The sequence below is a fragment of the Macaca mulatta genome, chromosome 1, assembly GCF_049350105.2.
Source record: "Macaca mulatta isolate MMU2019108-1 chromosome 1, T2T-MMU8v2.0, whole genome shotgun sequence".
Lineage (NCBI taxonomy): Eukaryota > Metazoa > Chordata > Mammalia > Primates > Cercopithecidae > Macaca > Macaca mulatta.
Genome location: NC_133406.1, coordinates 56155968 through 56180413, shown reverse-complemented (window position 1 = coordinate 56180413; position 24446 = coordinate 56155968). Strand labels below are relative to the sequence as shown.

General features: G+C 35.8%; 1 protein-coding gene across 1 annotated transcript; it reads left to right on the top strand.

Moving 5' to 3' along the window:
- Positions 1–332: 332 nt before the first annotated feature.
- On the top strand, positions 333–24446 carry ATP6V1G3 (ATPase H+ transporting V1 subunit G3). Its single transcript, XM_015120759.3, has 3 exons — positions 333–2080; positions 13773–13873; positions 19993–24446. Exons 1-3 carry the CDS (start codon positions 1999–2001, stop codon positions 20164–20166), a joined length of 357 nt encoding a protein of 118 aa, XP_014976245.1. The 5' UTR covers positions 333–1998; the 3' UTR covers positions 20167–24446.

Below are 24446 nucleotides of genomic sequence, written 5' to 3'. Positions count from 1 at the left end.
TATTAGTGAATAGAAGAAGAAAAGCTTGTCCCATTGATGCTCAGTAATACAAAACATTTAAAGAATAAACTCAAAATCTTGGCTATAAGTAGAATTTTTTAAAATGTTATCCTTAAAATGTTTGAGTTTGTAAGTGAAAAGTCACATTAGGAATCAGCTTTGATTAAAACAAAGGAATAACTCTTATAGCAAGTAAACCATTAGTATGATAATAATCCATTGGCTATATAATAAAGTTCAAATTCTCCAGCCAGGTTTTTACCTCTATCTATTGCTGCACAACCTACATCTCCTCAACTTTACTTTCTCATTTATTTTGCAATTTAGATTGTAAGAGTGTGTTCAGTATGGTTTTATCTCTGCAGAAGGCTCTGGCAGTTCAAACTCACATGAGTTTGGGACTGTGATTCCTTCTTCTTCTTCTTTTTTTTTTTTTTTTTCTATCCAGAGCCCAGATTGAGATGAGAAGCTTCTTCTTCGTCATCTTTCTCTGCTTCTGGGTAGATATTTCTATCCCTCCTTTTCACTGAGAGAGTAATTTTGAGGGTCAGGAGAGGATGAAATTCATTCTCATTCCCCATTTTGGGTAATTCCCAAAGGCTTTTTCTGTTCCAGGACGTCTTCCTGTTAAGCCACCTTGTATCCTTTTGTCGGGAGGGATCAGACAAGCGTTGTGTTTGTTCGAAAATCGGTTTATCCCAGTTACACTAGGGATTGTAATTATGCAATACAAATTAAGTACTTTATAAGCTGATTAAATGTGACTGAAAAAAAAAAGTAAAAGTGATCCTGTGGAAAAGTTTTTCCTTTTGAAAATATTTGCTGAAGATAATGCACACATAATGTAGGCACATAGGTATGGATGAGACAACTTGAAAAGATTAGGAGAAAATAATCATTAAAACCTTAAAAGATTTAGTGCCCAGATTGTTTTACAATTATCTTTAAATCTGGACATCTTATTAAAGAAGATGAACCTGGCACTTATAGATGAGGCAATAGAGGTATAGTTTATGAGAGCAATAACATGTGAAACTCCAATCTGCAAATCATGTCAGGGGGAAAAGCCTTATTCTAAGTCAAAAGATTAGCCTTTCACCTGAAATAAAAATTTTAGTTACATATAAATGATACTTTGTGATTCTTCTCTGTGACCAATATTCTCATTTGTCCAATTGCTACTGGATCGAATCAAATCCAGTATGATGGATTTTATTGTACTGTCTTAGGACAATACCTATCACAAACCCTGAATAATATAAAATGCATGCTTAAATTATTTTAACCCCAAAACCTACAGTTATAATCTATCTCTATTACGATTACTACTGCTAAAATTACTAATTGTTTAGTCACAATACTAAGATCTCCCTGGAACTTCAACCTACAGCATTACTTAAGAGCAGCACAATGCCCAAAAGAAATCTTTTCATTCCTGTCACCTGAGACCTTGGGGGAAAAAAATCCTTAGTCCACTTTCTATGCGCAAAGCTAGGGAATCTCTTTCCTAACAAAAGATTAACACATTTTCTGCAAGCAGATAACTGAATCACTAGAAACAAAGAAAAAGACCTGAAACAAAGTACTGCAGGGACAAAGAACAAGAAAGATCTTGTTACTTAAAAGAAAAATTCAGTAAACATGTCAACGTTTCTTGAAAGATTAGGGAAATTAACATTCTTAAAAGGTCTCTTACTCATTATTTATAAGTAGATGCAACACCTCATCTATATCTCCTTATCTCATACAGAAGAGCTAAGATTGGCAGAAATGGTTAGGTTCTCAATTTATTCACATTGGTTTAACTAGTTTTTCTAGATGCCACCTCGGGCTTTCCTTGGGACCCAGCTATCCAGGCCAATCAAGCCAGTTTGAAACAGCTGCATTTAGAACTCTCTGTTGACACAATAATCTGAGTCACATGTTAATTTCTGAAAGAATAAGTGAACCCATTACTTCCCAGATTTCACAGAAGCCACTTGCTTGGAGCAGACTACCATGACGAGCCAGTCTCAGGGAATCCACCAGCTTCTTCAGGCAGAAAAACGGGCCAAGGACAAGCTAGAGGAAGCCAAGAAGAGTAAGTCTCACTTGTGAGGGGTTTGTCACGAAATAAACGAAGCAGTGGAATGCAGGATAAGCGTAGACTTTTGGATTAGGCAGACCTTGTTTCAAACTTTGGTTTACTGTACTCCCTGTGAGACCTTCACCCATTCATTAAAATTACCCAGCTATATGTTCCTTATTTCTAGAGTACGGATGAAGTTTCCTCATTCAGATTCTTTTGAGAGGTCACGTGTTCATGGACATTAAGATTATAGAGATGTGGGCTTAAACCTTGGCTATGCCATGCCTCAGTTTTCTCAACATTGTTAAGAGATAGAAAACTTCTGGATTTAATCTACTTATTAGTGAGTAAACCTGAGCAAATTACTTACTTTTGATAAGCATCAGTTTTCATTTCCATAAAATCAAAATAATAATAGCTCATTCTCAAACCTCTTGATAGCTTTTTAATATCTAATATTTTAAAATATTTTCATTTTATTCTCATTTTCTACCTCTCTTTTTATTTTTATTAATTTATTTTCAAGAGATGGGGGTCTCACTATGTTGTCCTGGCTGGACTCCAACTCCTGAACTCAAGAGATCCTGCTGCCTCAGCCTACTAAATAGCTGGGACTACAGGCACTTGTCACTGGACTCAGCTGTCTTTTCATTTGGTCATGCATTCATGTACTTACATATAGAATGTCCTCAATGAACTTCAACCCCTTTCCTATTCTCTTTGATACTCACAACAGCCAAATGAATAGGATATTAATATTATTCCCAATGTATGTAGAAACTGAGTCACTGATTTGTTCAAGGTTATATATTAAAAATAGAAAATATTGTGCCAGGCACCATGCTCATTGCTTATCTTTATTCCTCACAACCTTTACTGAAAAAGCAAAAGTGATGCTTAGAGAAATTGTACAACTTGTCCAAGGTCACACAGAGGGTAAATGGTAGAGACAAGATTTAGATGAGCTGTAATTTCCAAGCCCAGATCTTAACCACTGCGCTTTACAAAATTTACACAATTTGTATAATAAAAAAATTAATATGTCTCAGACCTACAACTGGAATTCAGGTTCCCAAAGCCAAGACTTTTTTTTTTCACTATCCCATTTCATATCACCTCATTATTCAATCTACAATAATTTGCAGTGTCATTCGCTCTCCTTGTGATTGTGTGTCCTGCCTCTGCAATTAGATTCAGTCTGGCAAAACAGGGGCCATATTTTCAAAATGTTACTTATGTAACTCTTGGGATGAATGTAGTGATGGGATTGGAGTAGGTACTGAATTATTTAAATGTAATAAATGAAATGAAGGAATACATGGACAACATAAGAAAGTAAGTCCAGAATAAGGCAGGTACACGAAGGTTTTAAACCACAGGTAAACTCATTTCCTTTTCTTAAGATAAATAGATTTCCTGAACATTCAGCAACATGGGCATCAACAACACAAAAGGAACGACTCCAGGTGGAGATGATAGAAGAGGAAAGGAAGAAGAAAGAGAGTGAAGGCAAACTTTACCTATTTCTCAATTTCTTTTCCTACAGCAAAGTGTGGAAATGGTTACAAGACGATATGAATGCAGAGTAATTTTATAGAAAACAAAGCAGTTCAGGACTGTGGTTGAAACAGCATAGAGAATTTTCTCTTTTTAAAAGTTTCAGGGTTTTCTTTCCTTCCCTTCCTCCCTTCCTCCCTTCCTCCCTTCCTCCCTTCCCCCCTTCCTTCTTTCTTTCTTTCTTTCTTTCTTTCTTTCTTTCTTTCTTTCTTTCTTTCTTTCTTTCTCTTTCTTTCTTTCTTTCTTTCTTTCTTTCTTTCTTTCTTTCTTTCTTTCTTTCTTTCTTCCTTTCTTCCTTTCTTTCTTTCTGCCTTTCTGCCTTTCTTTCTTTCTTTCTTTCTTTCTTTCTTTCTTTCTTTTCTTTCTTTCTTTCTTTCTTTCTGCCTTTCTTTCTTTTCTTTTCTTTTCTTTTTTTTTGAGACAGGGTCTGCTTCTGTTCCTAGGCTGGAATGCAGATGATCTGGGCTCCTTGCAACCTTCATCTCAGGCTAAAGCCATACCTCAGCCTATAGAGTAGCTGGGACCACAGATACACAGCACCACACCTGGCCAATTTTTGTATTTTTGTACAGATGGGGGTTTCACCATATTGCTCGGCTGGTCTCAAATTCCTGAGCTCAAGAGATCCACCTGCCTCTGCCTCCCAAATTACTGCGATTACAGGAGTGAGCTACCATGCCAGGCCTTTTAAAACACTTCTTTAACAATATTTAAAACTTTCAGAACAGAAGATCAGATAATTTAAAGATGTGATAGTTATGTTGCCTTTGCTTTCTTATTATGGAGGATACAAAATCAAATATTGAGTATAGATTAATCAATATTATTGTATGACCCAAATAATTTTTACCAACTATTTCTCCTTTTTTCAAGTCCTTAAAGAATAAAAGAATTGCTAAAAATGCAAGTTGTTTTGGGGTGGGAGCCACTAAGGGCAACCTGGCTTCAAATTTCAGAATAAAGATAAAAGTCCAATTTCTTTTCCTTTTCTCTAGTGAATATGCTGTCCTTGGGCAATCTTTCCTCAGAATTCAGTATTGAAAAGTACATATTGTCTTATTTCTATACAAAAATGTTCATTTCATTTGCCAGTAACTTAAAATACCTGCATACTTTTTTCTTAGCCTGCCATGTCTTTGTTCATGAATATTCAAGGGGATATTCAACCAGTAATAATAAATACCCAGGCTTTAAAGACATGCTGGAAAATATTTTGACTTTCAACAACTAACCTCTGCACTCAGTTTTATGGAGAATGTCAGCCTGTCCTCTTTGCCTCAGAAGCCACAGGCTTTGAGGTCAGTTTTAACTGGATAGAAACTGTTTTCTTAAAGCTATCAGCAGGTATTACAGTTTATAGTTACAACAGCTTACTCACATAAGCAATCTATGGCAAAATAGAAATATTACCTTATATACTAGGTATGTTATAATTTCCCTAATGTTTCAGTGGTTTTTGTTTCATTTGTTTATTTAATTCAATAAGTGTTCATTGGGTATCTACTAATTCCAGGCCACTTTGACGTTTACACTGATGAATAAGACCTAGTTCTTCCTTAAAGAACTTCCCAGTGAGATAAATGCACAAATTACTATTTTAAAAAGGGAAAAGAGTCACGATGACAGGAGAGGTAAAGATAGTTATCATTTTAGTAAACCCATATACTTTTGCTTTATTTTTCCACAAAAAGATTCATTTGAAATTCTGACATATTAAGGCATAATGAGATTCAGAATGAGGACCAAGAAGTCACAATAGTGAACACCACTATTAGAAGGTCTATGGTCATTTTCTCTTTCTTAAATCTATTTGCAAGACTCTCAGAAACTTGGGCATAGAGAGCGAGAACAAGACTCTTGAGTGTATTATTTTTAAGAAAAAGAAAGAGAGGAAGAAGGAAGGGCAAGAAAGAGGGAAAGATAAAGAAAACAGCAATTCACATGTTAATAGTTTCAGGAAAATACAAGATTAATACGGTTATTTTTATATTATGCTGCAAAAATATTAATATATTCCATTAAGGAGAACTGCCTCAGATCCTGGTGCAATTACTACATAATACAGTATATGGTCTATGTGTTTTGCCTTTAGGGATACAGATAAGGGATTATGAACTTGATGTATCAGGAACTCTCCAGAAGGCCATGAGGTCTATAGAAATTGAATATGCACGTCTCTGCTCTCAAGACATACACCAGCTACTGAGAGAGATGAAATGTGACAGGGACGTGGGCAGGAATGTGGACAGGCTTCGGAAGTCAGACTGGGAAGTAGCAGAGTATAAAAGCATTGGCTTGAGTTGAAAACCAATGATTCTTAATGTCATTTAACATCTCCAAGTTTCAGATTTTCTTTCTGTAAATAAAAATAGAAGTTATAATACACACAGACACACATACATATGAACAAGAGGTTGCAAGAATCAGAAAAATATGTGTAAGATAGTAAAGCAAAATACACACTAGAGTTATTTTTATTTTTAATATATGTCATGTATTTTTGTATGTTACTATAAGTAATAACAATAGAAGAAAGAAATAGACTAGAATGATCTCATTCCATTTGTTTTTACCCCTGCTGTAAGTTCTGGGTCTACTTTTCCTAAAACAAAGAAACTGGGACTGCTTCTGGTAGGATGACTAGAAATGTTCAGATATTTGTCTGTATTCACTGATTACAGGTTATATTTATTAGTTAAAGCTCTCACACATATTTATGTGTAAAATAGCCTTACTATTTTGGTTGAATTTAGATGAAATCACAGTAGTTTGCACTACTTTAAATTATCTTACCTAGATTCAATGCTCTTTACTTAATAAATTGTTCATTAATCAAAACATAGAAGTGGGTGTGTTGGTCCAAGACAAGTTACCTAAACATCAGAGATCTGCCCTGGAGATCCAGGTTGGGGTATTGACCTGAAACTTCAATCAAAATTAGATTAGAAATTCAAAGTACCATTATCAACAGGAGGAATAGAGACTTGTGTTTCTCTGAAATATGTTGCATTTTTACTTTTAGTCATGACCTTTTTTAAGAGAAGTATTTACTTCACTTACACCCATTGCAAACTTTTAAAACTCTATAGCTCTGTATTAACATCGTTCTGAAATACTCAAATGCATGCAATTCAACATCACATAAAGAACTCATATTCCAAATCATTTCTGAACATACATGGTAAACTCTCCTAGAAATAAACACTCAATTTATTTACTTTGGAAGCTGCAGAAAGTAGCATTTGTGCTTAACTAAAAATGACAAATTGCATTACAGGATAGAGATTGAAAGAAACAGCAAAAAAAAAAAAAAAAAAAAAAAAGGTAAATTTTCCAATCCGGAGATGAGAAAAATTGAACAAGCAGCTATAATAAAAATGTCTAAAAGCTGTAGACAATTGTAATACAAGTGAAGAACACACTCGTCTAGCTTTCTCTAAAAATCGTATGGTCAGTGCTCATCCCCTACAGCTGCTCTGCCTGGGTGCCTCTCTAACGTCTGCTTCTTATTAGCTGTGTGACCTTGGGCGGGTTACCTCTTAACCTTGCTGTGCCTATTTCCTCAGCCTCAAAATGGAGATATTAACAGTACCTACCTCTTGGAGTTGTCATGATTAACTGAGTTAACACTTATGAAAGACTTAAAGCACCACTTGGCATATAGAAGTTGCTCAAGAAATTTTAGCTATTAATATTATTTTAATATCCAATAAAAAGAATTTTGTTGCAAAAACAGCAAAATAGTTAAGTCCTGGAGATTTCTTAAGCTGGTCCTCTATGAGGTCTTTCATTGAATTATACTTCGGTGCAAAATAAATACTTAAGAAAATATTTCTGCATTCTAGATAATACATCAGATAATACTATAATTCAGATTTATTTTTGTGGGTCTTTAGGATGCCAACCATCAATAATTTTTTAAAATCAGCAAATTTCCTATTTGCTTCCAAATATGCATATATTCTGAATTATTTAAACAAGCACCTCGATTTAATAAATTCTTCACTATGCAAGTGGATGCTTTTGTTCATAAAGACAAGACTTTTAATAAACTAATAAAATAAAAGTTGTTGTATAAGAATTTCATGGCCTGTCTTGCATGTTTTGTAGGCCTGTAAATACTTCCTCTTCCTTTATAGTCCACAGACTAACAGGGTATTTGTAAGTGTATTGGGCTTTCATTTCTTCAAGTAGGTAATATTAAAATAATAACCACAGAGCATTTTCATCTATTAATAGGATTTGGTTATATTCAGTCCAGGAGCTACACAAAACTATTTATTGCATTTTTAACAAGGACAATACAAGTAGAAGAAAAGCAAAAGAAAATATCCAGGAAGTGGAGATCTGACAGGCAATAGATTTAGTGTAAGAGAAGCTCTAGCAGTGACAGTCACCAAAGGAGAGGTTGCCTCTTTGTTTTTCTGGTGACATTTCTTTCCCAATGTTTGTAGTAGCTGGGAAAAGTAAGAGCATTCTTTGAATCAGGTTGGTTTCATCTTAATATTGACAACCCCCTAAAGCCAAGAAGTTTTGTTTGGTTTGGTTTTGCTTTGTTTTCTGAGTGGTAGAATAGATCAAAAATTGTTATCACTAACAGAAATCTTCAAACATTACCAAAGTACCCTTTGTTTATACAGCAAATAAAAATGGCTTCTGAACTGTTTATGCATATTTTTGTCAGGTGGCACATTCATTTCAATATCTACTCTTTTCACCGCACTAGGGTATCTGGCTTTGGCTCCAATGCTCAACTAGCATTGTTTTCTCTATGCTCCTTGCTGATTCTCTGCATTTGTTTCCTAGAGATGCTGTAACAAACTACCATATACTAGGTGACTTTAAACAGAAATTGATTATCTCAGAGTTCTGGAGGCCAGAAGTCCAAACAGAAGGTTCCAGCAGGGTTGGATCTTTCTGGAGGAACTAAGGGAGAAACACCCATACCTCTTTCCTGGTCATTGTGGTAGCCAGTCATCCTTGGCACTCCTTGTCTTGCAGCTGCATCGTTTGAATCTGTATGTCCATTATTACATGGCCTTCCTCCCTGTGTGTCTGCTCTGACTCTATGCCTCTGTATTCAAATTTCCCTTATAAGAGAACCAATTATTGGATTTAGGACCCATCTTAATCCCTTATACCTCATTTTAACCTGATTACATCTGCAAAGACCCTATCTCCAAGTAAGGTCACATTTAGAGGTACCAGGAGTTAGGACTCCAACATATCTTTTCGGGGGGCACAATTAAACCCTCTAACTGTCAAATCCACTTGACCACCTTGAGCCCTTATTTTATTTTCTTTGTTCTGCTTTGTTGGTTAAAACTTCTCAAAGAAATTGCCTATATTCCCTGTGTCTACAATTTTTCATTCCATTTTCTATTGAACATTTCTTCGTATAACTCCACCAATAGCTCCTCTTGCCAAGATCACCAGTCTTGCTAAACCCAATGTTAATTCAATATCTCATTCACAATTAGATCCCTCTTTCATCTTTGAAACTCTTTCTTCATTTGACTTTGGAACACTACTCTTATGGTTGGCTTCCTATTGTCTTCTCAATCTCTAAAGTCGGGACCCCAATTTGGACCTATTCTCTTATATATCAGCAGATACTTCTGAGGTGGTCTCATCTAATCTCATGGCTTTACATACCAGCTTCATGTTGATAACTCCCAAACTTGATATTCCCAGCACTCGTTGCTTCCCTGATCTCTAAGTTCATGTAAACATCAGCCTTCTCAGCGTCACTGTTGGATATTGAATAGGCATATCAACGAAATTGCAGTATTGACTCCATCCCCAAAATAAAATGTTGGTGTCATCATTGACTCGTACCTGTCTCTCATGCTCATGTATCAGCTCCACCTCCAAAATATATCTACCCTCTTCTTGCCAGCTCCACTACTACTTTACCATTTCCAGCAATTATTAACATTTGCCTGAACAATTGCAACAAATTCCAAACTGATCTTTCTGCTTCTCCTTTACCCCACAGTGTATTTTCTATTTTCACCACACCAGCCAAAGAAATTTTTTTTTTTTTTTTGAGACAGAGTCTCACTCTGTTCCCAGTGGCGTGATCTCGACTCACTGAACCTCTGTCTCCTGGGTTCAAGAGATTCTCCTGCGTCAGCCTCCCAAGTAGCTGGAACTACAGGCATGCACCACCATGCTCATCTAACTTTTGTATTTTTAGTAGAGACGGGGTTTCACCATGTTGGCCAGGATAGTCTTGATCCCTTGACCTCATGATCCACCTGCCTCGGCCTCCCAAAGTGCTGTGATTACAGGCATGAGCCACTATGCCCAGTCAAGAAATACTTTTAAATCACAAGTAGTATTGTGTCAAGCCTTGGCTAAGAACCCTTCATGAATTTAGTATTCCAAAGACCAGTATTCTTACCATGCCCTGTGAGATCAATATGACCTGGTCCTGCTACTATCTAATACCATCTCCTAACATTCAACCATCCTCTTCTCTTTGCTCCAGCTATGATGGTATTTTTGCTCTCCCTTCAGCATGGCAAACATCCTCCCACCTCAAGGCCTCTGCACTTGCTGTTCTCTCTGCCTGGAAGACTTCTCCCCTTCAGATATCTGCATGACTAGTTGCCTTATTCCTTTAGGCCTCTGTTCACATACTGTTTCATCTGAGAGGCCTGAGCTGTCTAAAGTAGAATCCACCACCATGTTTCTCTACCCCTTATTCTCCTTTCTTCTTCATCATCATCCCTGACATATTATATACTTATTGTCCATTTTCTATTTTTATCTCCCCAACTACATTCAGAACACAAACTCCATGAAACAAAAAGTTTGCAGCTTTCACTGCTATATCCATAGATCTACAATAGTGTGTGGTGCATAATAGACATCTAGTAACATTGATTAAATATCTCTTATTTCAGTTCTCTGTGTCAGTTCTCTGTGTCATTTGATACTGCTGGCCATATCCTTCTTGGAATGTTCTCTTCTGTCTTTTGGTTTCTCCTACTTCTCTGACTACTACTTGCTCCTTCCAAGCTTCCTCCTCCTTTTTCTTGAAGGTTGAGTGTTAATATTCCCCCAAGTTGAGACTTTAGCCTTCTTTTCTCCTCATTCTGTATACTCTCCCTTGACTTCTGTCTAAATCCCATTGCTATAACCAGCACATAAACAGGCCCCAATGACTAACATGCAAATCTCTGTCCTCATTTCAGACCTTCCTCCTGCATCCCAATCTTGTCTGCCCAGCTGTCCTCTGCATACCTCCAATTAAATATCCTAGAGAAAGCTTCCAGAGGCTTCTCTAGTGACAGCCTAAGGACTTCTCCTCAAACTCATGCTTTACTCCTTACCTTCTTTTTTTTTCACTCCTTGCCTTTTTTTTTTTTTTTTTTTTTTTTTTTTTTTAGCAAAAGGCCCCTAGGAATTGGACCTGTTTTCCTAATAATGATTTAAAATAATTAAATAACTACTTTTGTCAAGCATTTTATATACATTTTTAATAATCCCTCCAATAACTTTTTATAGTACATTATTAACTCTGTCTTATAGATGAGAAAACTCAGTAACCTGCTAAAAGTTACAAAGCTTCTAATGTTTTATTGCAGTGATGCCTAGTGCATGATTCTGATTGCCTTAGATGATAAATGAAATCCTATCTTCTCTATCAGGAAGAGTCTAGAACAAATTTAGCAATCAACAGAATTAGGTTTATCTGTACCTCACGAACTTATCACCTCTGGGAACAGTCAGTTCACCTGGCCTGTCCTAATGAGAAGGCCAGGAAGATTCCATCTTCGAGCATTACCCTTTGTCTCCTACACAGAGTTCAGTGTGTAAAATTGCTGCCCAAAATTGATTTTCTTAATCCTTTTCCCACAAACCACCTGAAAATCAGTCCAAATGTCTTTTCTTCCCACTTTTGGTCACAGCAGCCATGTTTTTAATGCTTACAAAGAAATAAGTATAATTTCAGAATTGCCATATTCTTACACAGAGAGAGAAGCAAGTTAGAGGTTAGTATGAGTGGATTTGATGCATGCATTTTGCTTCACCTCTAACAGAACAGTGGGCTTTAGGCTCCAGTTTTTTTCCACTGGATTAAATCAGGTGGAGCATATGCAGGCTCTCACACAGCAGCAGCTGCTGAGTCTATCCAGAAAATTGCTGTGCCAGCAACGATTTCCCTGTGGCTCTCCCATTTAATTGAATGAGAACCAGCAGGTGACTGGTGCCATGACAAGGGAATCACAGACACACTCTGAGCCTGTCACCGTGTGATGGAGCTAATATACAGCCTCTTAGTGGAGTGCTGAATTCTGCTCAAGGGTAGGGCACACAGAGCCTTTCCTATGATTTTTTTTTTAATGTGCTAGAGAGGCATAACTTTAAAACTACTATTTTTAGATATTATGCAATTAAGATGGAGAGTAGTGAGGCATGTGATTTATTTTGTAAAATAATTATGTATCCTACAACCCATTATTACTAAACAAAAATCAATACATTAACATTCTGTATTTTTGTCCTGATGTAAATGACAAACAGATAGAAGAAAGCAGGTTGGAGATCAAGGAATAGTTTTTCCTACCAACATATCATTGATTTATTCTGTTCACAGAGAATCTCTGTGAATAACATACGTGTAGTTGTCACAAAATGGTTACAACTATAGAGAATGAAGGAATCGGTATATACAAAATGGTAATGAGCATTAATTAAGATAAAGATAAGCATTGCTATTAATGTTCCATTAAGCCTCAAGCAACAGAAGAGCAGCAGTTTTCAGCAGACCTTGGATTTTAAAGAAAGTGTAGGCAGAGCGAAATGTCTGTCCTGAATGAGGACTTCCCAGTTCCATTCAAGGGTGGTAGACATTAAAAGAGACACATTTCAATACGTAACTCAGTGACTCTTTTTATTCCACATACATACAGTGACTAGTGAAGCAACTCAGAAGAGAAAGAAATTGAGAAATAATCTCTGTGCAAATGCTGCAAAGGTAGATACATACATAGGTAAATGGAAGACAAATAAAAGTTTACACTCGGATTTTCTTTCATGCTACCTGAGAACACATTTTTTTATAGTTCAAAGTCTTTACAATATAACAAATGGTTGACAGAAATTGTAAACAATACTTAAGAAACATTATCAGAGGAAAAATCTATTAAATGGGCAAAAGAATACAGGTATTTTACTGAAATTGAAAGACAATAGATTCATAGAAAAAAAGAATTTTAATGTAGTTCAGAATTTCTTTAAAGTTTTAATGATCATGAAGCATTAGTAGCTAAGCCCCAAGGTGGTGGGTGGAGAGAGCAAAGCACCAATTAATATTAGTCTATAACCACGCCCCCCCACCAAACTTACTCTTGTTGTCAGAAAAAGTCATGTGCTCAGCTAATGATTACCACAGCATTGTATTCGTCTAAAACTTTCATTTATGTTGTCTGCTAGCCTAAGGCTTACACCTTTGCTCTTAATAAAAGAAAAAAGGCTACTTAACTAAATCTCCTAATCATTAAAAACAATTGGTTTTATAGCCACTTTCAAGCAAGTTCCCCTCAGAGAAAGTTACCAAAAAAAAAAAGAAAAAAAAATTGCTTTGATGTATTGTGAGGCTTAATCAGACATTGTAGAGTCAACAAACGGTAAGGAAAAATCCCAGTAAACCGTTTTTAAAAATTGTAAGTTTAGTTTGATAGAGTCTGAGTTGCATGTTTGTAGCGATTTTGGAGATCTGCCAGTGTTAAATAGGATCCAGTTGGTGTGGACTGAAGGATTCTGGCAGCAAATCAAGACCGAAAATCTGACCAAATAATGTCTTTTTGAATAAGTGACAGCTAAAATCTGTTCTCTGGCATTACTGCTGTGAGTAAATGGGCAGATATTTTATTTAAACATGTAAGTGTGAAAAAAAAGTTGTCATTTACGTGCCCTGAAGAATCCAATAAAAAATAATAAAATTTTCAATATCTATTGTTTTTTAGTAAAGTTTGCCATTCTAGAAAAAATAATCAAAAAATAATGAGGAATGTATCTATTTTTAAAAAACTAAGTTTGCAGTTCCATATGCATATGTGTGTAACATATATATACAGTTATTTATATATATCCTTGTTAATATATGTATATATATATAATTGTTAATTTTCAGGAAAAGGAAAGCGATTGAAGCAAGCCAAGGAGGAAGCAATGGTAGAAATTGACCAGTACAGAATGCAGAGAGATAAGGAGTTTCGATTAATACAATCTAAGGTGAGTAAGAAAGTCAGCACTGGCCGGGCGCGGTGGCTCACTCCTGTAATCTCAGCACTTTGGGAGGCTGAGGCGGGCGGATCACAAGGTCAGGAGATAGAGACCATCCTAGCTAACACGGTGAAACCCCATCTCTACTAAAAAAATACAAAAATTTAGCCGGGCGTGGTGGCGGGTGCCTGTAGTCCCAGCTACTCGGGAGGCTGAGGCAGAAGAGTGGTGTGAACCTGGGAGGCGGAGCTTGCAGTGAGCCGAGATCGTGCCACTGCACCCCAGCCTGGGCGTCAGAGCAAGACTTCGTCTCAAAAACAAAAAAAAAGAGAAAGTCAGCACTGTTTCTTATGCAGAATAGATAAGACGCATATTCATAAGGTGTAATATAGAATACTGAGAGAAAAAAATATGCTGTAATTGAGAAGATATAGTTCAACCAAGCTGAACATCAAGCTAAATCTTAAACATAATAATTACTGATATTACGTTTTCACTTTCAACGCATTTTTAATTTCTCACACAAAGGGTCAATCAGTAGTTATTACGTAATATATAGTATATGTTAAAAATCATATTCACAAATATACAAGTTGAATGGATTGCTTAAAGTCTCATTCCTACCACTGATTGTTGACTAACATATTTTAGTAAGAAAAAACTTGAGAGAACCTGTTTTTATATAAATATATATGTTTAGTTACATAAATAACATTTCCAAGATTTACAAATGACCAAAGTAGATATTGCTGCAAATTGCTGAAAAGCTTTCTGGTATTTCCTGATGTTTCCCTTTGCAACTGGCTGACTCATTCAATAAATCTTTCATTTAGAGATAAAGAAATGCTTTTTCCTACACTGGCATATTTTTAAATATCTGCAGCTTACTGTAAATCATAAATGCATGAAATCTTTGGAGCCTACACCTTCCTTTCCATGTTGCAACATGGGCTAAAAGAAAGTGCTAAACTCCATGTATCATAACTAAATTTTTTATGACATTTTATTTTGGCCTCAGTAAAAATATAAACAAAGCTCTGTGCAGAAGCCTGACATTTCAAATAAATTATTAGCGATTTGGAAATCTTCTTTATTTACAACTTTTATTTTAATGGTAATGGATAAGGAGTTCATGTAGGATCAGATAAATTGGACTACATAATAACAAAACCTTTTTTGTCAAATAAAAAATGTCCTTTCTAGGATTAAGTGGACCACTCAGCAAACACACAAATTTTTATCAGTGTTCAAAAATAAGAAATCCTAAAGTCCTAAGTTCATACAACCCTCCATGACTGGCCTTTGGCTATCTCTCTCACCACATTTTCTACCACCCTAGACTCTATTAGTTCTGTTCTATCCATATTGGTCTTTTGTTCTTCCTCAAACAGATAGAACATGCCCCTACCACAGGGCCTTTGCATGTACCATTCTCATGTCCTACATTTTTTTTCTTTAGATACATTCATCTTTCTCTGATCTCAATTCAATTGTTAGTGCCTCTTCCTGATCACTTTATCTAAAATTGTGTCTGTCATAAATACATATTGTAGTCCATTCTTTTTCCTCATACACTTAGCATTATCTGATATATTTTATATTTACTTTTTTTGCATATTGCCTATCTTTCCTTCTGGGGCTTTAAACACCAAAAGAATCATTTCTTGGTTTTGGTCTCTATTTTCCTAGACATTAGAACAGTGCCTGCCACACAGTAGACATGCAATAAATATTTGTTGAAAGAATGAATAATATTTTTTTCTTTGATTTTCTTTCTTATTGAATCCTATCATAGCCATAATCTATTAGGACCTGAGAAAATAATCATCCTTAACATTCTCCAGCTTTGATTATCTTATATAGGATATTTCTGATATAATTATTTCCATTTTTTTTAAGTAATAACAGAACTGATCACAATTTCAGAAAGTGCTGATGTTAAATCTCTTCAAATATCATTTCCCCAGAGGAATCTTATCAGATATATATCTTGTTCTGGTTATTTGTTTTCTGCTTTAGTTCATAATTAAATAATTAAAACTCCTCATCGCTCTCATAATTAGCACTCCAAGCCAATTTCACAGTTATTTGATCAAAAGCTCACATAGAAAGGTCAGCATATTTAAGCCTCGGCTACTTCAAGCATATTGTAAAACCATTAGCACAGATCTTCTCTCCTTGGCGTGACCTCCATATGTCAGGCATATTGCTATTCCACTTAAATCTCATCCTCATTAACCCAGGGCAATTAAGAGGTCTGGGAGGAGACTCAAGAAACCAGCCTCCTGTCTGCTGTGGGTGTTGTATCTTGATGTTACTTTTTGTTGCTTTTTAGCTCTTGTTAATATATGTGATTTTTCAAGTTCCCTGACTTATCAACGGAAGCAGGTATCCCAATGTGGGCTGTACATTAGCAAATATTGTTTCATCAAAAATCTATTTATCCCTTCCTTAGTGCTACCCTATCTAAAGAAGATATTACATTGCTAAAAAGAATTCTGGACTATAGTAGAAAAATTAAATCTGTTGTTAATACAAGTAAAAGTCAGATAGATCATGAATCTAAATAGAAAATCTGAAAATGGGCCGGGCACGGTGGCTCACGCCTGTAATCCCAGCACTTTGGGAGGCCGAGGTGGGCGGATCACGAGGTCAGGAGATCGAGACCATCCTAGCTAACACGGTAAAACCCCATCTCTACCAAAAATACAAAAAATGAGCCGGGCGATGTGGCGGGTGCCTGTAGTCCCAGCTACTCGGGAGGCTGAGGCAGGAGAATGTTGTGAACCCGGGGGGCGGAGCTTGCAGTGAGCCGAGATCGTGCCACTGCACTCCAGCCTGGGAGACAGAGCGAGATTCCGTCTCAAAAAAAAAAAAAAAAAAAAAAATCTGAAAATGGTTGCCTTGGGCATACTGAAGACCTTTATATCTTTACTCTTTCTTCCTGAATTTATATCCCAAGAGCATTTTGTTTGCTGGAGACAGTCACAAATTGAGAGCATAAAATTGTTTTTCTTGTGACGATGGGACCTGAAGCTCTGCTTTACCTTAAACTGGAACATTTAAACAACTTATAAGGAAACGTATTGAATATTTAAAGATCTTCCATCACCATCAGTCATTATGGTGTAAAGCTATACATCAGTTTCAACACTGACATTCTGAAAATTAAAATGGAGAAGTCCTCACATGTCACTCTTAAACCTATCATGACATGTTACAGATTTATCGACTACTAACTTATACATTCTTCCAAACATTCAGGTAACAGGCTTCCACCAACATGAGCAACAGAACATAGGTAATGAGTTCTCTGTAATATCAAGAGATCTGATCATTCTACTCAATACGAATGTATATTGAGCATCTATTAAGTGTCAGATAGTGTTTAAGGCACTTATAATACATCAAGGAACATGATTCTTGCCTTTGTGCCACTTACCTTCATTCACTGAAACTCCTACATGAGTTAAATCAATACTCAGCCTGCAGATATCAAGATATGGAATTCTTCCCTAGGAAAACCATTTAAAATAGTATATGACTAGTCATTGTTATAGTACTGCATAGGAAACACTGCAGAAACTCAAATCACTGGGCATCAAATAAACTCAGAAACAATATTTTGTTTAATTATGCAGGATGAGACACAGGATTATGGGATATTACAAGGGTATTACAATGTTTCTGAAAATACAAAACAGATTGGAAAAATTTGAAAAGTATAAGTAATCAGTGAAAATTATACTAGTAATCACTAACATGTACTGATTACTTGTTCAGAGTTAAACTTCTGTGCTAAGAGTCATCTTTATAAGTCTGTCTGGAAAATGATTAGGGTGTCTTGAAAAGCCACATTAAGAATTCAACTAATATTAACAGCTGTCATTTATTGCTGCACTGTCCAAAATGGTGACCACTTCACATGTAGCTACTAAGCACATGAAGTGTAGCTAGTCCCAATCAAGATGTGCTTTAAGTGTAAAATACATACCATATTCCAAAGACTTAGTATGAAATAAAAGAATGTAATAATTTTTATATTGATTGTATGTCAAAATATGAATATTATTAGGTTAAATATATTATTAAAATAACTGCACCTACTTCTTTTACACTTTTAATGTGGCTTCTAGAAAATTTATAATTATATATATATATATGAGCTGCCTTTGTGGCTCATATTACACTTTTGTTAGACACAACTGCTCTGCACACTTACCAATGAATCTGGTTTGCATTTTATAGTATCTTATCAAATGGGTGATATTATCCCTATTTAAAAAAATAGAGAACCTGAGATTGAGATTAACTTTTCCAAAGTCATTCGCAACAGTTACACTAAACCAACCCAAAGACAACTATTTTTAATACTGTTCCAAAGAAAAGTAGGTAATAGTTTCACAAGTTTGTTTTTTATTTTTTACCACTAGAAGACATTGAATTTAGACAATTTTTTTTAATTTAGTAGAATCCCACTTAAGACACTAAATTTAGAGGAAAAATTTTGAGCTTGGTAGAACCATTTCAATAAGTAGATCTCTTCTATTTTAAAATTTCTTCTTAGCAAGGGAAATTCGATCCATATGTTTCTGCTTCTTGTATACTCACTTATCAAAATGTTATTCTGCAAAAGTTATTTGATGTCTTAGAAGCTGTAACTTTTCAAAATTATTTTCTTTGAACTGAGAAGACCCCATTGCCTGGACTGTAAACAGAAAAGAACTCGAACCCAAGCACTTCAGTGGCATTTGATTTCAAGCCTAGGACTCAAAAAGATCATGCAGATTTTAGAATTTAGAATAGTCTAACCACCCTGAAGTAGAAGTCAATCATTACTGGAGTATCTTGGATTAAATTAAATGCATACTTTTCCTAAACACTCACAGAAGGAAAAAGCAAACAAACATAAAACAGTCTTCTTGTCTTTAAAATGCCATGTTTAAGAAAGGCTGAATTTACAAAGGAGATACATTAGGAGTTGATTTTTTGCTTTAGTAAAGGCTAACTTTCAAAGTGTTTCACTGCAGAATTCCTTTAAATTGTTAACTCCTCTGATGAAATTATATTTTGGTCAAATCATTCCTTGATAAAGAAGCTACATGGAAAGAGAAGATAATGGAAAATAATGGGAATCTCTGGCAATTAAAGAGCAATTAGAAAGATATATTAAACTGTGTCTACAATTATGATGTAACTAAATGAACAAGCATATTCAATTTGAAAGAAATACTACTTACACTAAATTTTTCAAGATAATATCTATTACCCAAAGAAACACACTTCAGCAGCTGGGTGCTGTGACTCACGTCTGTAATTCCAGCACTTTGGGAGGCCAAGACAGGCAGATTATGAGGTCAGGAGTTTGAGAACAGCCTGGCCAACATAGTGAAACCCTGTCTCTACTAAAAATACAAAAATTAGCAGGGTGTGGTGGCACATGCCTGTAGTCCCAGCTACTTGCGAGGCTGAGGCGGGAGAATCGTTTGAACCTGGGAGGCGGAGGTTGCAGTGAGCCAATACCACGCTATTGCACTCCAGCCTGGGTGACACAGTAAGACTCTGTCTCAAAAAAAAAAAAAAAGAAAGAAAGAAAAGAAATACATTTGTGCACATAAAGGTATCTTACAGGACACATTGTGAATGTCTTCCTGATAAAAACAAGACACAATTCAGATAATGTATTTTAAAAATAGAAAAACTAGTTATTCAGTCTTTAAAAACCAGCAAAAGTGGGTTTAATGGTGTCTTTCAACTATGTTTTCCAGACTTATAACTCGGAAGGTAAACAATAGGGAATATATGGGAACTAAATGGAAACGATTATAAATACATGAAAAATGTGATGGAAAAGAACTTCTGGGCACGGTTTAATGATTACAAATGTGTATTCAATTTGTAACATGTGGAGGTTGGTTAAAACTGAAAGTAACCTGCTATGACCAGTTTCAATATTTTATGAAAGTTCATCCTTCCCACTCATAGCATTGGTGATCCTGTTGGTTCTCCGAAAAAAAATCTACAAAAATTGTGCATCATAGGACAATCATCAGTAAACAGGCTAGGACAAATTTAACTTGTAAAACAATTGTATTATGATATGAATTCTGTCTGTTTTGTTTTGGTAGATAATGGGCTCTCAGAGTAATCTCTCAGATGAAATAGAAGAACAAACATTAGGGAAGATACAAGAACTTAATGGACACTACAATAAACATATGGAAAGTGTGATGAACCAGCTCTTGAGTATGGTCTGTGACATGAAACCAGAAATCCATGTGAACTACAGAGCCACCAACTAAATGTACAACATAGTTTTCAAGAAAAAAAAAAAAAAAAGGTGTGTGAGTGCCACCTGGTTGCTTATGGCTTCATGTTTTTATATTAAGAAATTTGAAATGCGAACCTTAAATTTACATTTACAGGAAATGTGACATAACTCATACATCAGCACTGAATTAAACAAAACAAAATACCACTGTTGCTATATCTTTTCTAGTAATAATTATGACCTTATCATTTAACTTGGAGTAAGTCAAGAATGCAGAAGAGTAACACTTGAAAGAAATACATGGTCATGACAGCTTTTTAGTGGGCGTGGGTTTTTTATTCCTTCTCCTTTTCATCGATTTAGAAAATGTACTCTTAATTGTGTTAAAAGGTAATTTGCTAAAAGATCATCTTTAAGCAAGATATAATTATGACTCTTCAACAGATCTAAAAATGAACATGTCAATGGTTTTATTTAATTCAGTAATCAATGAGGAAACCAGTAAAACAGAGAGACAGAGACAAAGAATGATGGGTTATATAGCCATTTTTAAACATAGATGGGTTTTATAATCATTCTGTCTGTCTGATCTCAACTAAACAGATACTATTTTAAAAGAAAAAAGTAAATGATAAATAAGCTAGTAACAGATTTTGGAACTTTGAAAAAAATTAAAAAAAAAAAAAAAAGAAATACAAAGAAAACTCCCAGGGGATGTATTAGGTTAGTGTACCACTAGCCCAGTCAAGAATTTAGCTAAGCTAAATTCTTGTTAAATACTAAGTACTTTGTTAGCAAAATGTATATATTATCTCAATCCTACTGTGTAAGCAGTACTAGTGCTCTTGTTTTACAAAATGAGAAGCAAAACAAAGGAACTTGCCTGGAGTTGTTTGTATAACAGTGGCAGCACTGGGCTTCGAACTGGGCAGTGTGACTCCAATGTTCACACCCTTCGCTTCTTACCAAACTGCTTACCTGCACAGCTCCAGTATTTGCATTAGTAAGAAGCATGGGTACTATAAAGTCTTTGATTTTCAAGTAATAGATGCAGACAAATTTTAATTCCAGTCTAAACAATAGTTAATTATTGTCACCAAACTATTCATATAATCTTCAAATATATGAATCTCTGACTATATGTATAGTTTGGTAACAATAATTAACTTTTGTTTAGACTGGAATTAAAATCATAAACTGAAATGATTTTAATTGATCATTGTTTTAGATCAGTGGTCCCCAACCTTTTTAGAACAGGGACCCGTTTCATGGAAGACAATTTTTCCAAGGATGGAGGGGTAGCAGGGCAAGATAGTTTTGGGATGAAACCGTTCCACCTCAGATCATCAGGCATTAGATTCTCATAAGGAACATGCAACCTAAATCCCTCACATGTGCAGATCACAATAGGATTCGTACTCCTATGATAATCTAATGCCACTGCTGATTTGACAGGAGGCCAAGCTCAGGTGGTAATGCTTGCTCAACTACCACTGACCTTCTGCTGGGTGACCCAGTTCCTAACAGGCCACGGACAGATACCAGTCTGTGGCCCAGGCATTGGGGATCCCTGTTTTAGATTACTAGTATCATTGTTTCTTTTTAGGAGAAAAACTTAAAATTTTATCACATATCTTAGTATCTCAGAAATAGTCAATTTTATATGCATGTTAGGTAAATGGAGGAAAATTTGAATTCTATTTGTTTCTCCATTTTCCCAACTTTTGGGGCAAGGAAAACCAAACCAGTTTATTGGTTTTACAAGATATAATTCCCCATTTATTAGAACGAAAACTGATTCCCAGTTAAAGAAGAGAAAGATATCAAACGTTCCTAGAAAAACTGGCTCCCATTTTTTGAGGGAGTGGAGGGAAAGGCATCAATTAAAGTTGTGTCTCCCTGACATTAGGACAGCATTGGAGGATTTCTACTCAACACAGACTTGGAGAATTCAATTTCTCTACCCTGCAGAGCTTAGATAAATAAAATAATGACTAAAATTGCACATTTGGAGAGTTATCATGTGAAAAGATAATTCCGAAAAACAAAGCATTGTGATTTGCCTTATATCGTAAGATGTAGTCTTCTGTCTTATCTCATGAAAACCATCAAGACGCCAGTTTTCTGGATGTGAAAGCTTGAATATGTTACATGGAGCACTCAAGTTAATAATAAATTCCTGAGCCTGCACAAAAGAAAGGATAATCTTTTAGGCCCTAAATACTGTAGAAACACATTAAAGTCAGTAGAGGATTTTTCTCAGAAGTAAAGTGGAGCCAGGCCTAGAAGCAAAAGATGAGACTTGGGTGTCAGCACACTGTACATCCAGTCCTGCCAGCACCACCAGCTTCCTATGTCCTACTGGCAACTCAGTCAACCTCTCTGGGCCTAAGATTCTTTTTTAGTGCTGTAATCCGTAAAATGGTGTTGAAATAAATGATCTCTGTAGGCCCTTTAACACTTATTTTTACATACTAAGATCAATTTTTCAAAAGCAGTATTTGTTACTTTCAGTTTTTTCATTCACTATTGTAGTATTTGTCAATTTCTCAACAATCTCACATCTATTCTAAACACTCTATTGTTAAGAGCATGTGCTGTTGCTGTCCCCAGTATCCTAGTTTCTATGTAGTTTGCATATTTTTACATTCAAATATGGTTTCACATCTTTGCCTAACTGAATGAGTCATTTTCCAAGAACTCTCACACCCTCACAGATGGTAGAGCTGCCAGGTTTTACTTTATTTACATATGAAAAGGTTTTATGTATTTCAGAGCTAGCTCACTTATCTATGAGAGCTTTCTCAGTCACACACAAAAAGCTGACTTTTTTGCACATGTACTTACATTAAAAGGCTTTTTCTGTTCCTGTAGATGTTTACACAGAAATAGAATAATGTTAGCATGTTTTTAATTGTTCTTTACCCTTGTTTTGATCCTTTGCACAATCAGAAACTACAAAATGAAAAATTATTCCATTCAGTTCTTACTCATTTCCATTGCACTCAAAAACAAAACCATGCAATTTACAGGCTTGCAAAGGAATGCAGGGATTTTGGTTTTTATTCTTTATGTTAGCACACAAATACAAAGTCAGGAATTGTAATCAATGTATCACAGCCATTACTTTCTAGATGGATAGAGCTAGTAGAAGAGAGTTGGCCTGAGTGTGCAGAAAGCTGCCACCTTTGAAATATCCCAGCTAAGGCCATTCTAGGTCTTGCCAACCCCCAACATGTCAGAGTCCAGCCTAAATCAGCACAGCCACATTACCTGCCGCCAACCATGAATGTGGGCATGAGCAAAGAGGACGTCATATGAGCCACCCGGAACACTCATAGACTCATGAGCAATAATAAACATTTTAAGCCACTGAGTTTGAGGGTGATGCGTTATGAAGCAATAGCTAACTGCTATACCGATTGAATACTGCCTTGAAGAGGAGAGGGTGACCACCTGTCTTGAATGCTGCTGAGAGTTCAAGTAAAATAGGACAGAGATGTGACTGTTAGATTTACGTATGTGGAGGAGGAGTTTGAGGAGAGAAAGTGTGGTGAGAAAGCTAGAGATAGCAGTTATAGATAACTACAAAACTATAAAAATGATCAGAGAAATGGGGCTGCAGCTTGAGACAGATGTGTGTCAAGCATGTGTTTCTCGTCTGGAGTAAGAAATGTTATCGCATATTCATATGCTGATTGAAATTCCTCTAGAGGAGAAAGAATTTCTATGAAGAATAGAGAGGGGAACTATTGCAGAAACAAAGTCTTTGAGAAGGCAGGAAGCCTAGAATTCAGATCCCAAGTAGAAGAATTGGCCTTCAACAGGAAGACGACCATGGGCGTGGATTGACATACCAGTAGGTATGTAGATCTAGTGGTAGGAAGATGAGAAAGTTCCTGACTATGTACTGCTATTTTCAAACTAAATTCAAGGAAAATGATCAGCTGGGAATGAGAACTAATTTTAGGGGACTTATCAAACAAGAGAAAGGGTAAAATGGTCATTTTAGAAAGTAAGAAGATTACTATGCTACGAGGTGTAACAGGATGATCAAGCAGCATTGTATGTCTAAATGAGGTTTACTGTCATACTTTTAAAATGAGATTAAGTCAGTAGTGTGTTTTTCTCTGGTTATGGTGAGTTGCTCAGCTGCAGGAAGAGAGTAGACAGGTAGTCTGATTTCACCTCTAAACTCATCATCAAAGACGTGAGATCAGCTCCCTTGTCCTGCATCTTTTAACTCTAAAGTTGAACTGAAATAATTCTTCTTGAAAGACTACTATGTCCCTAAACTTAAAGAAAAGAAAA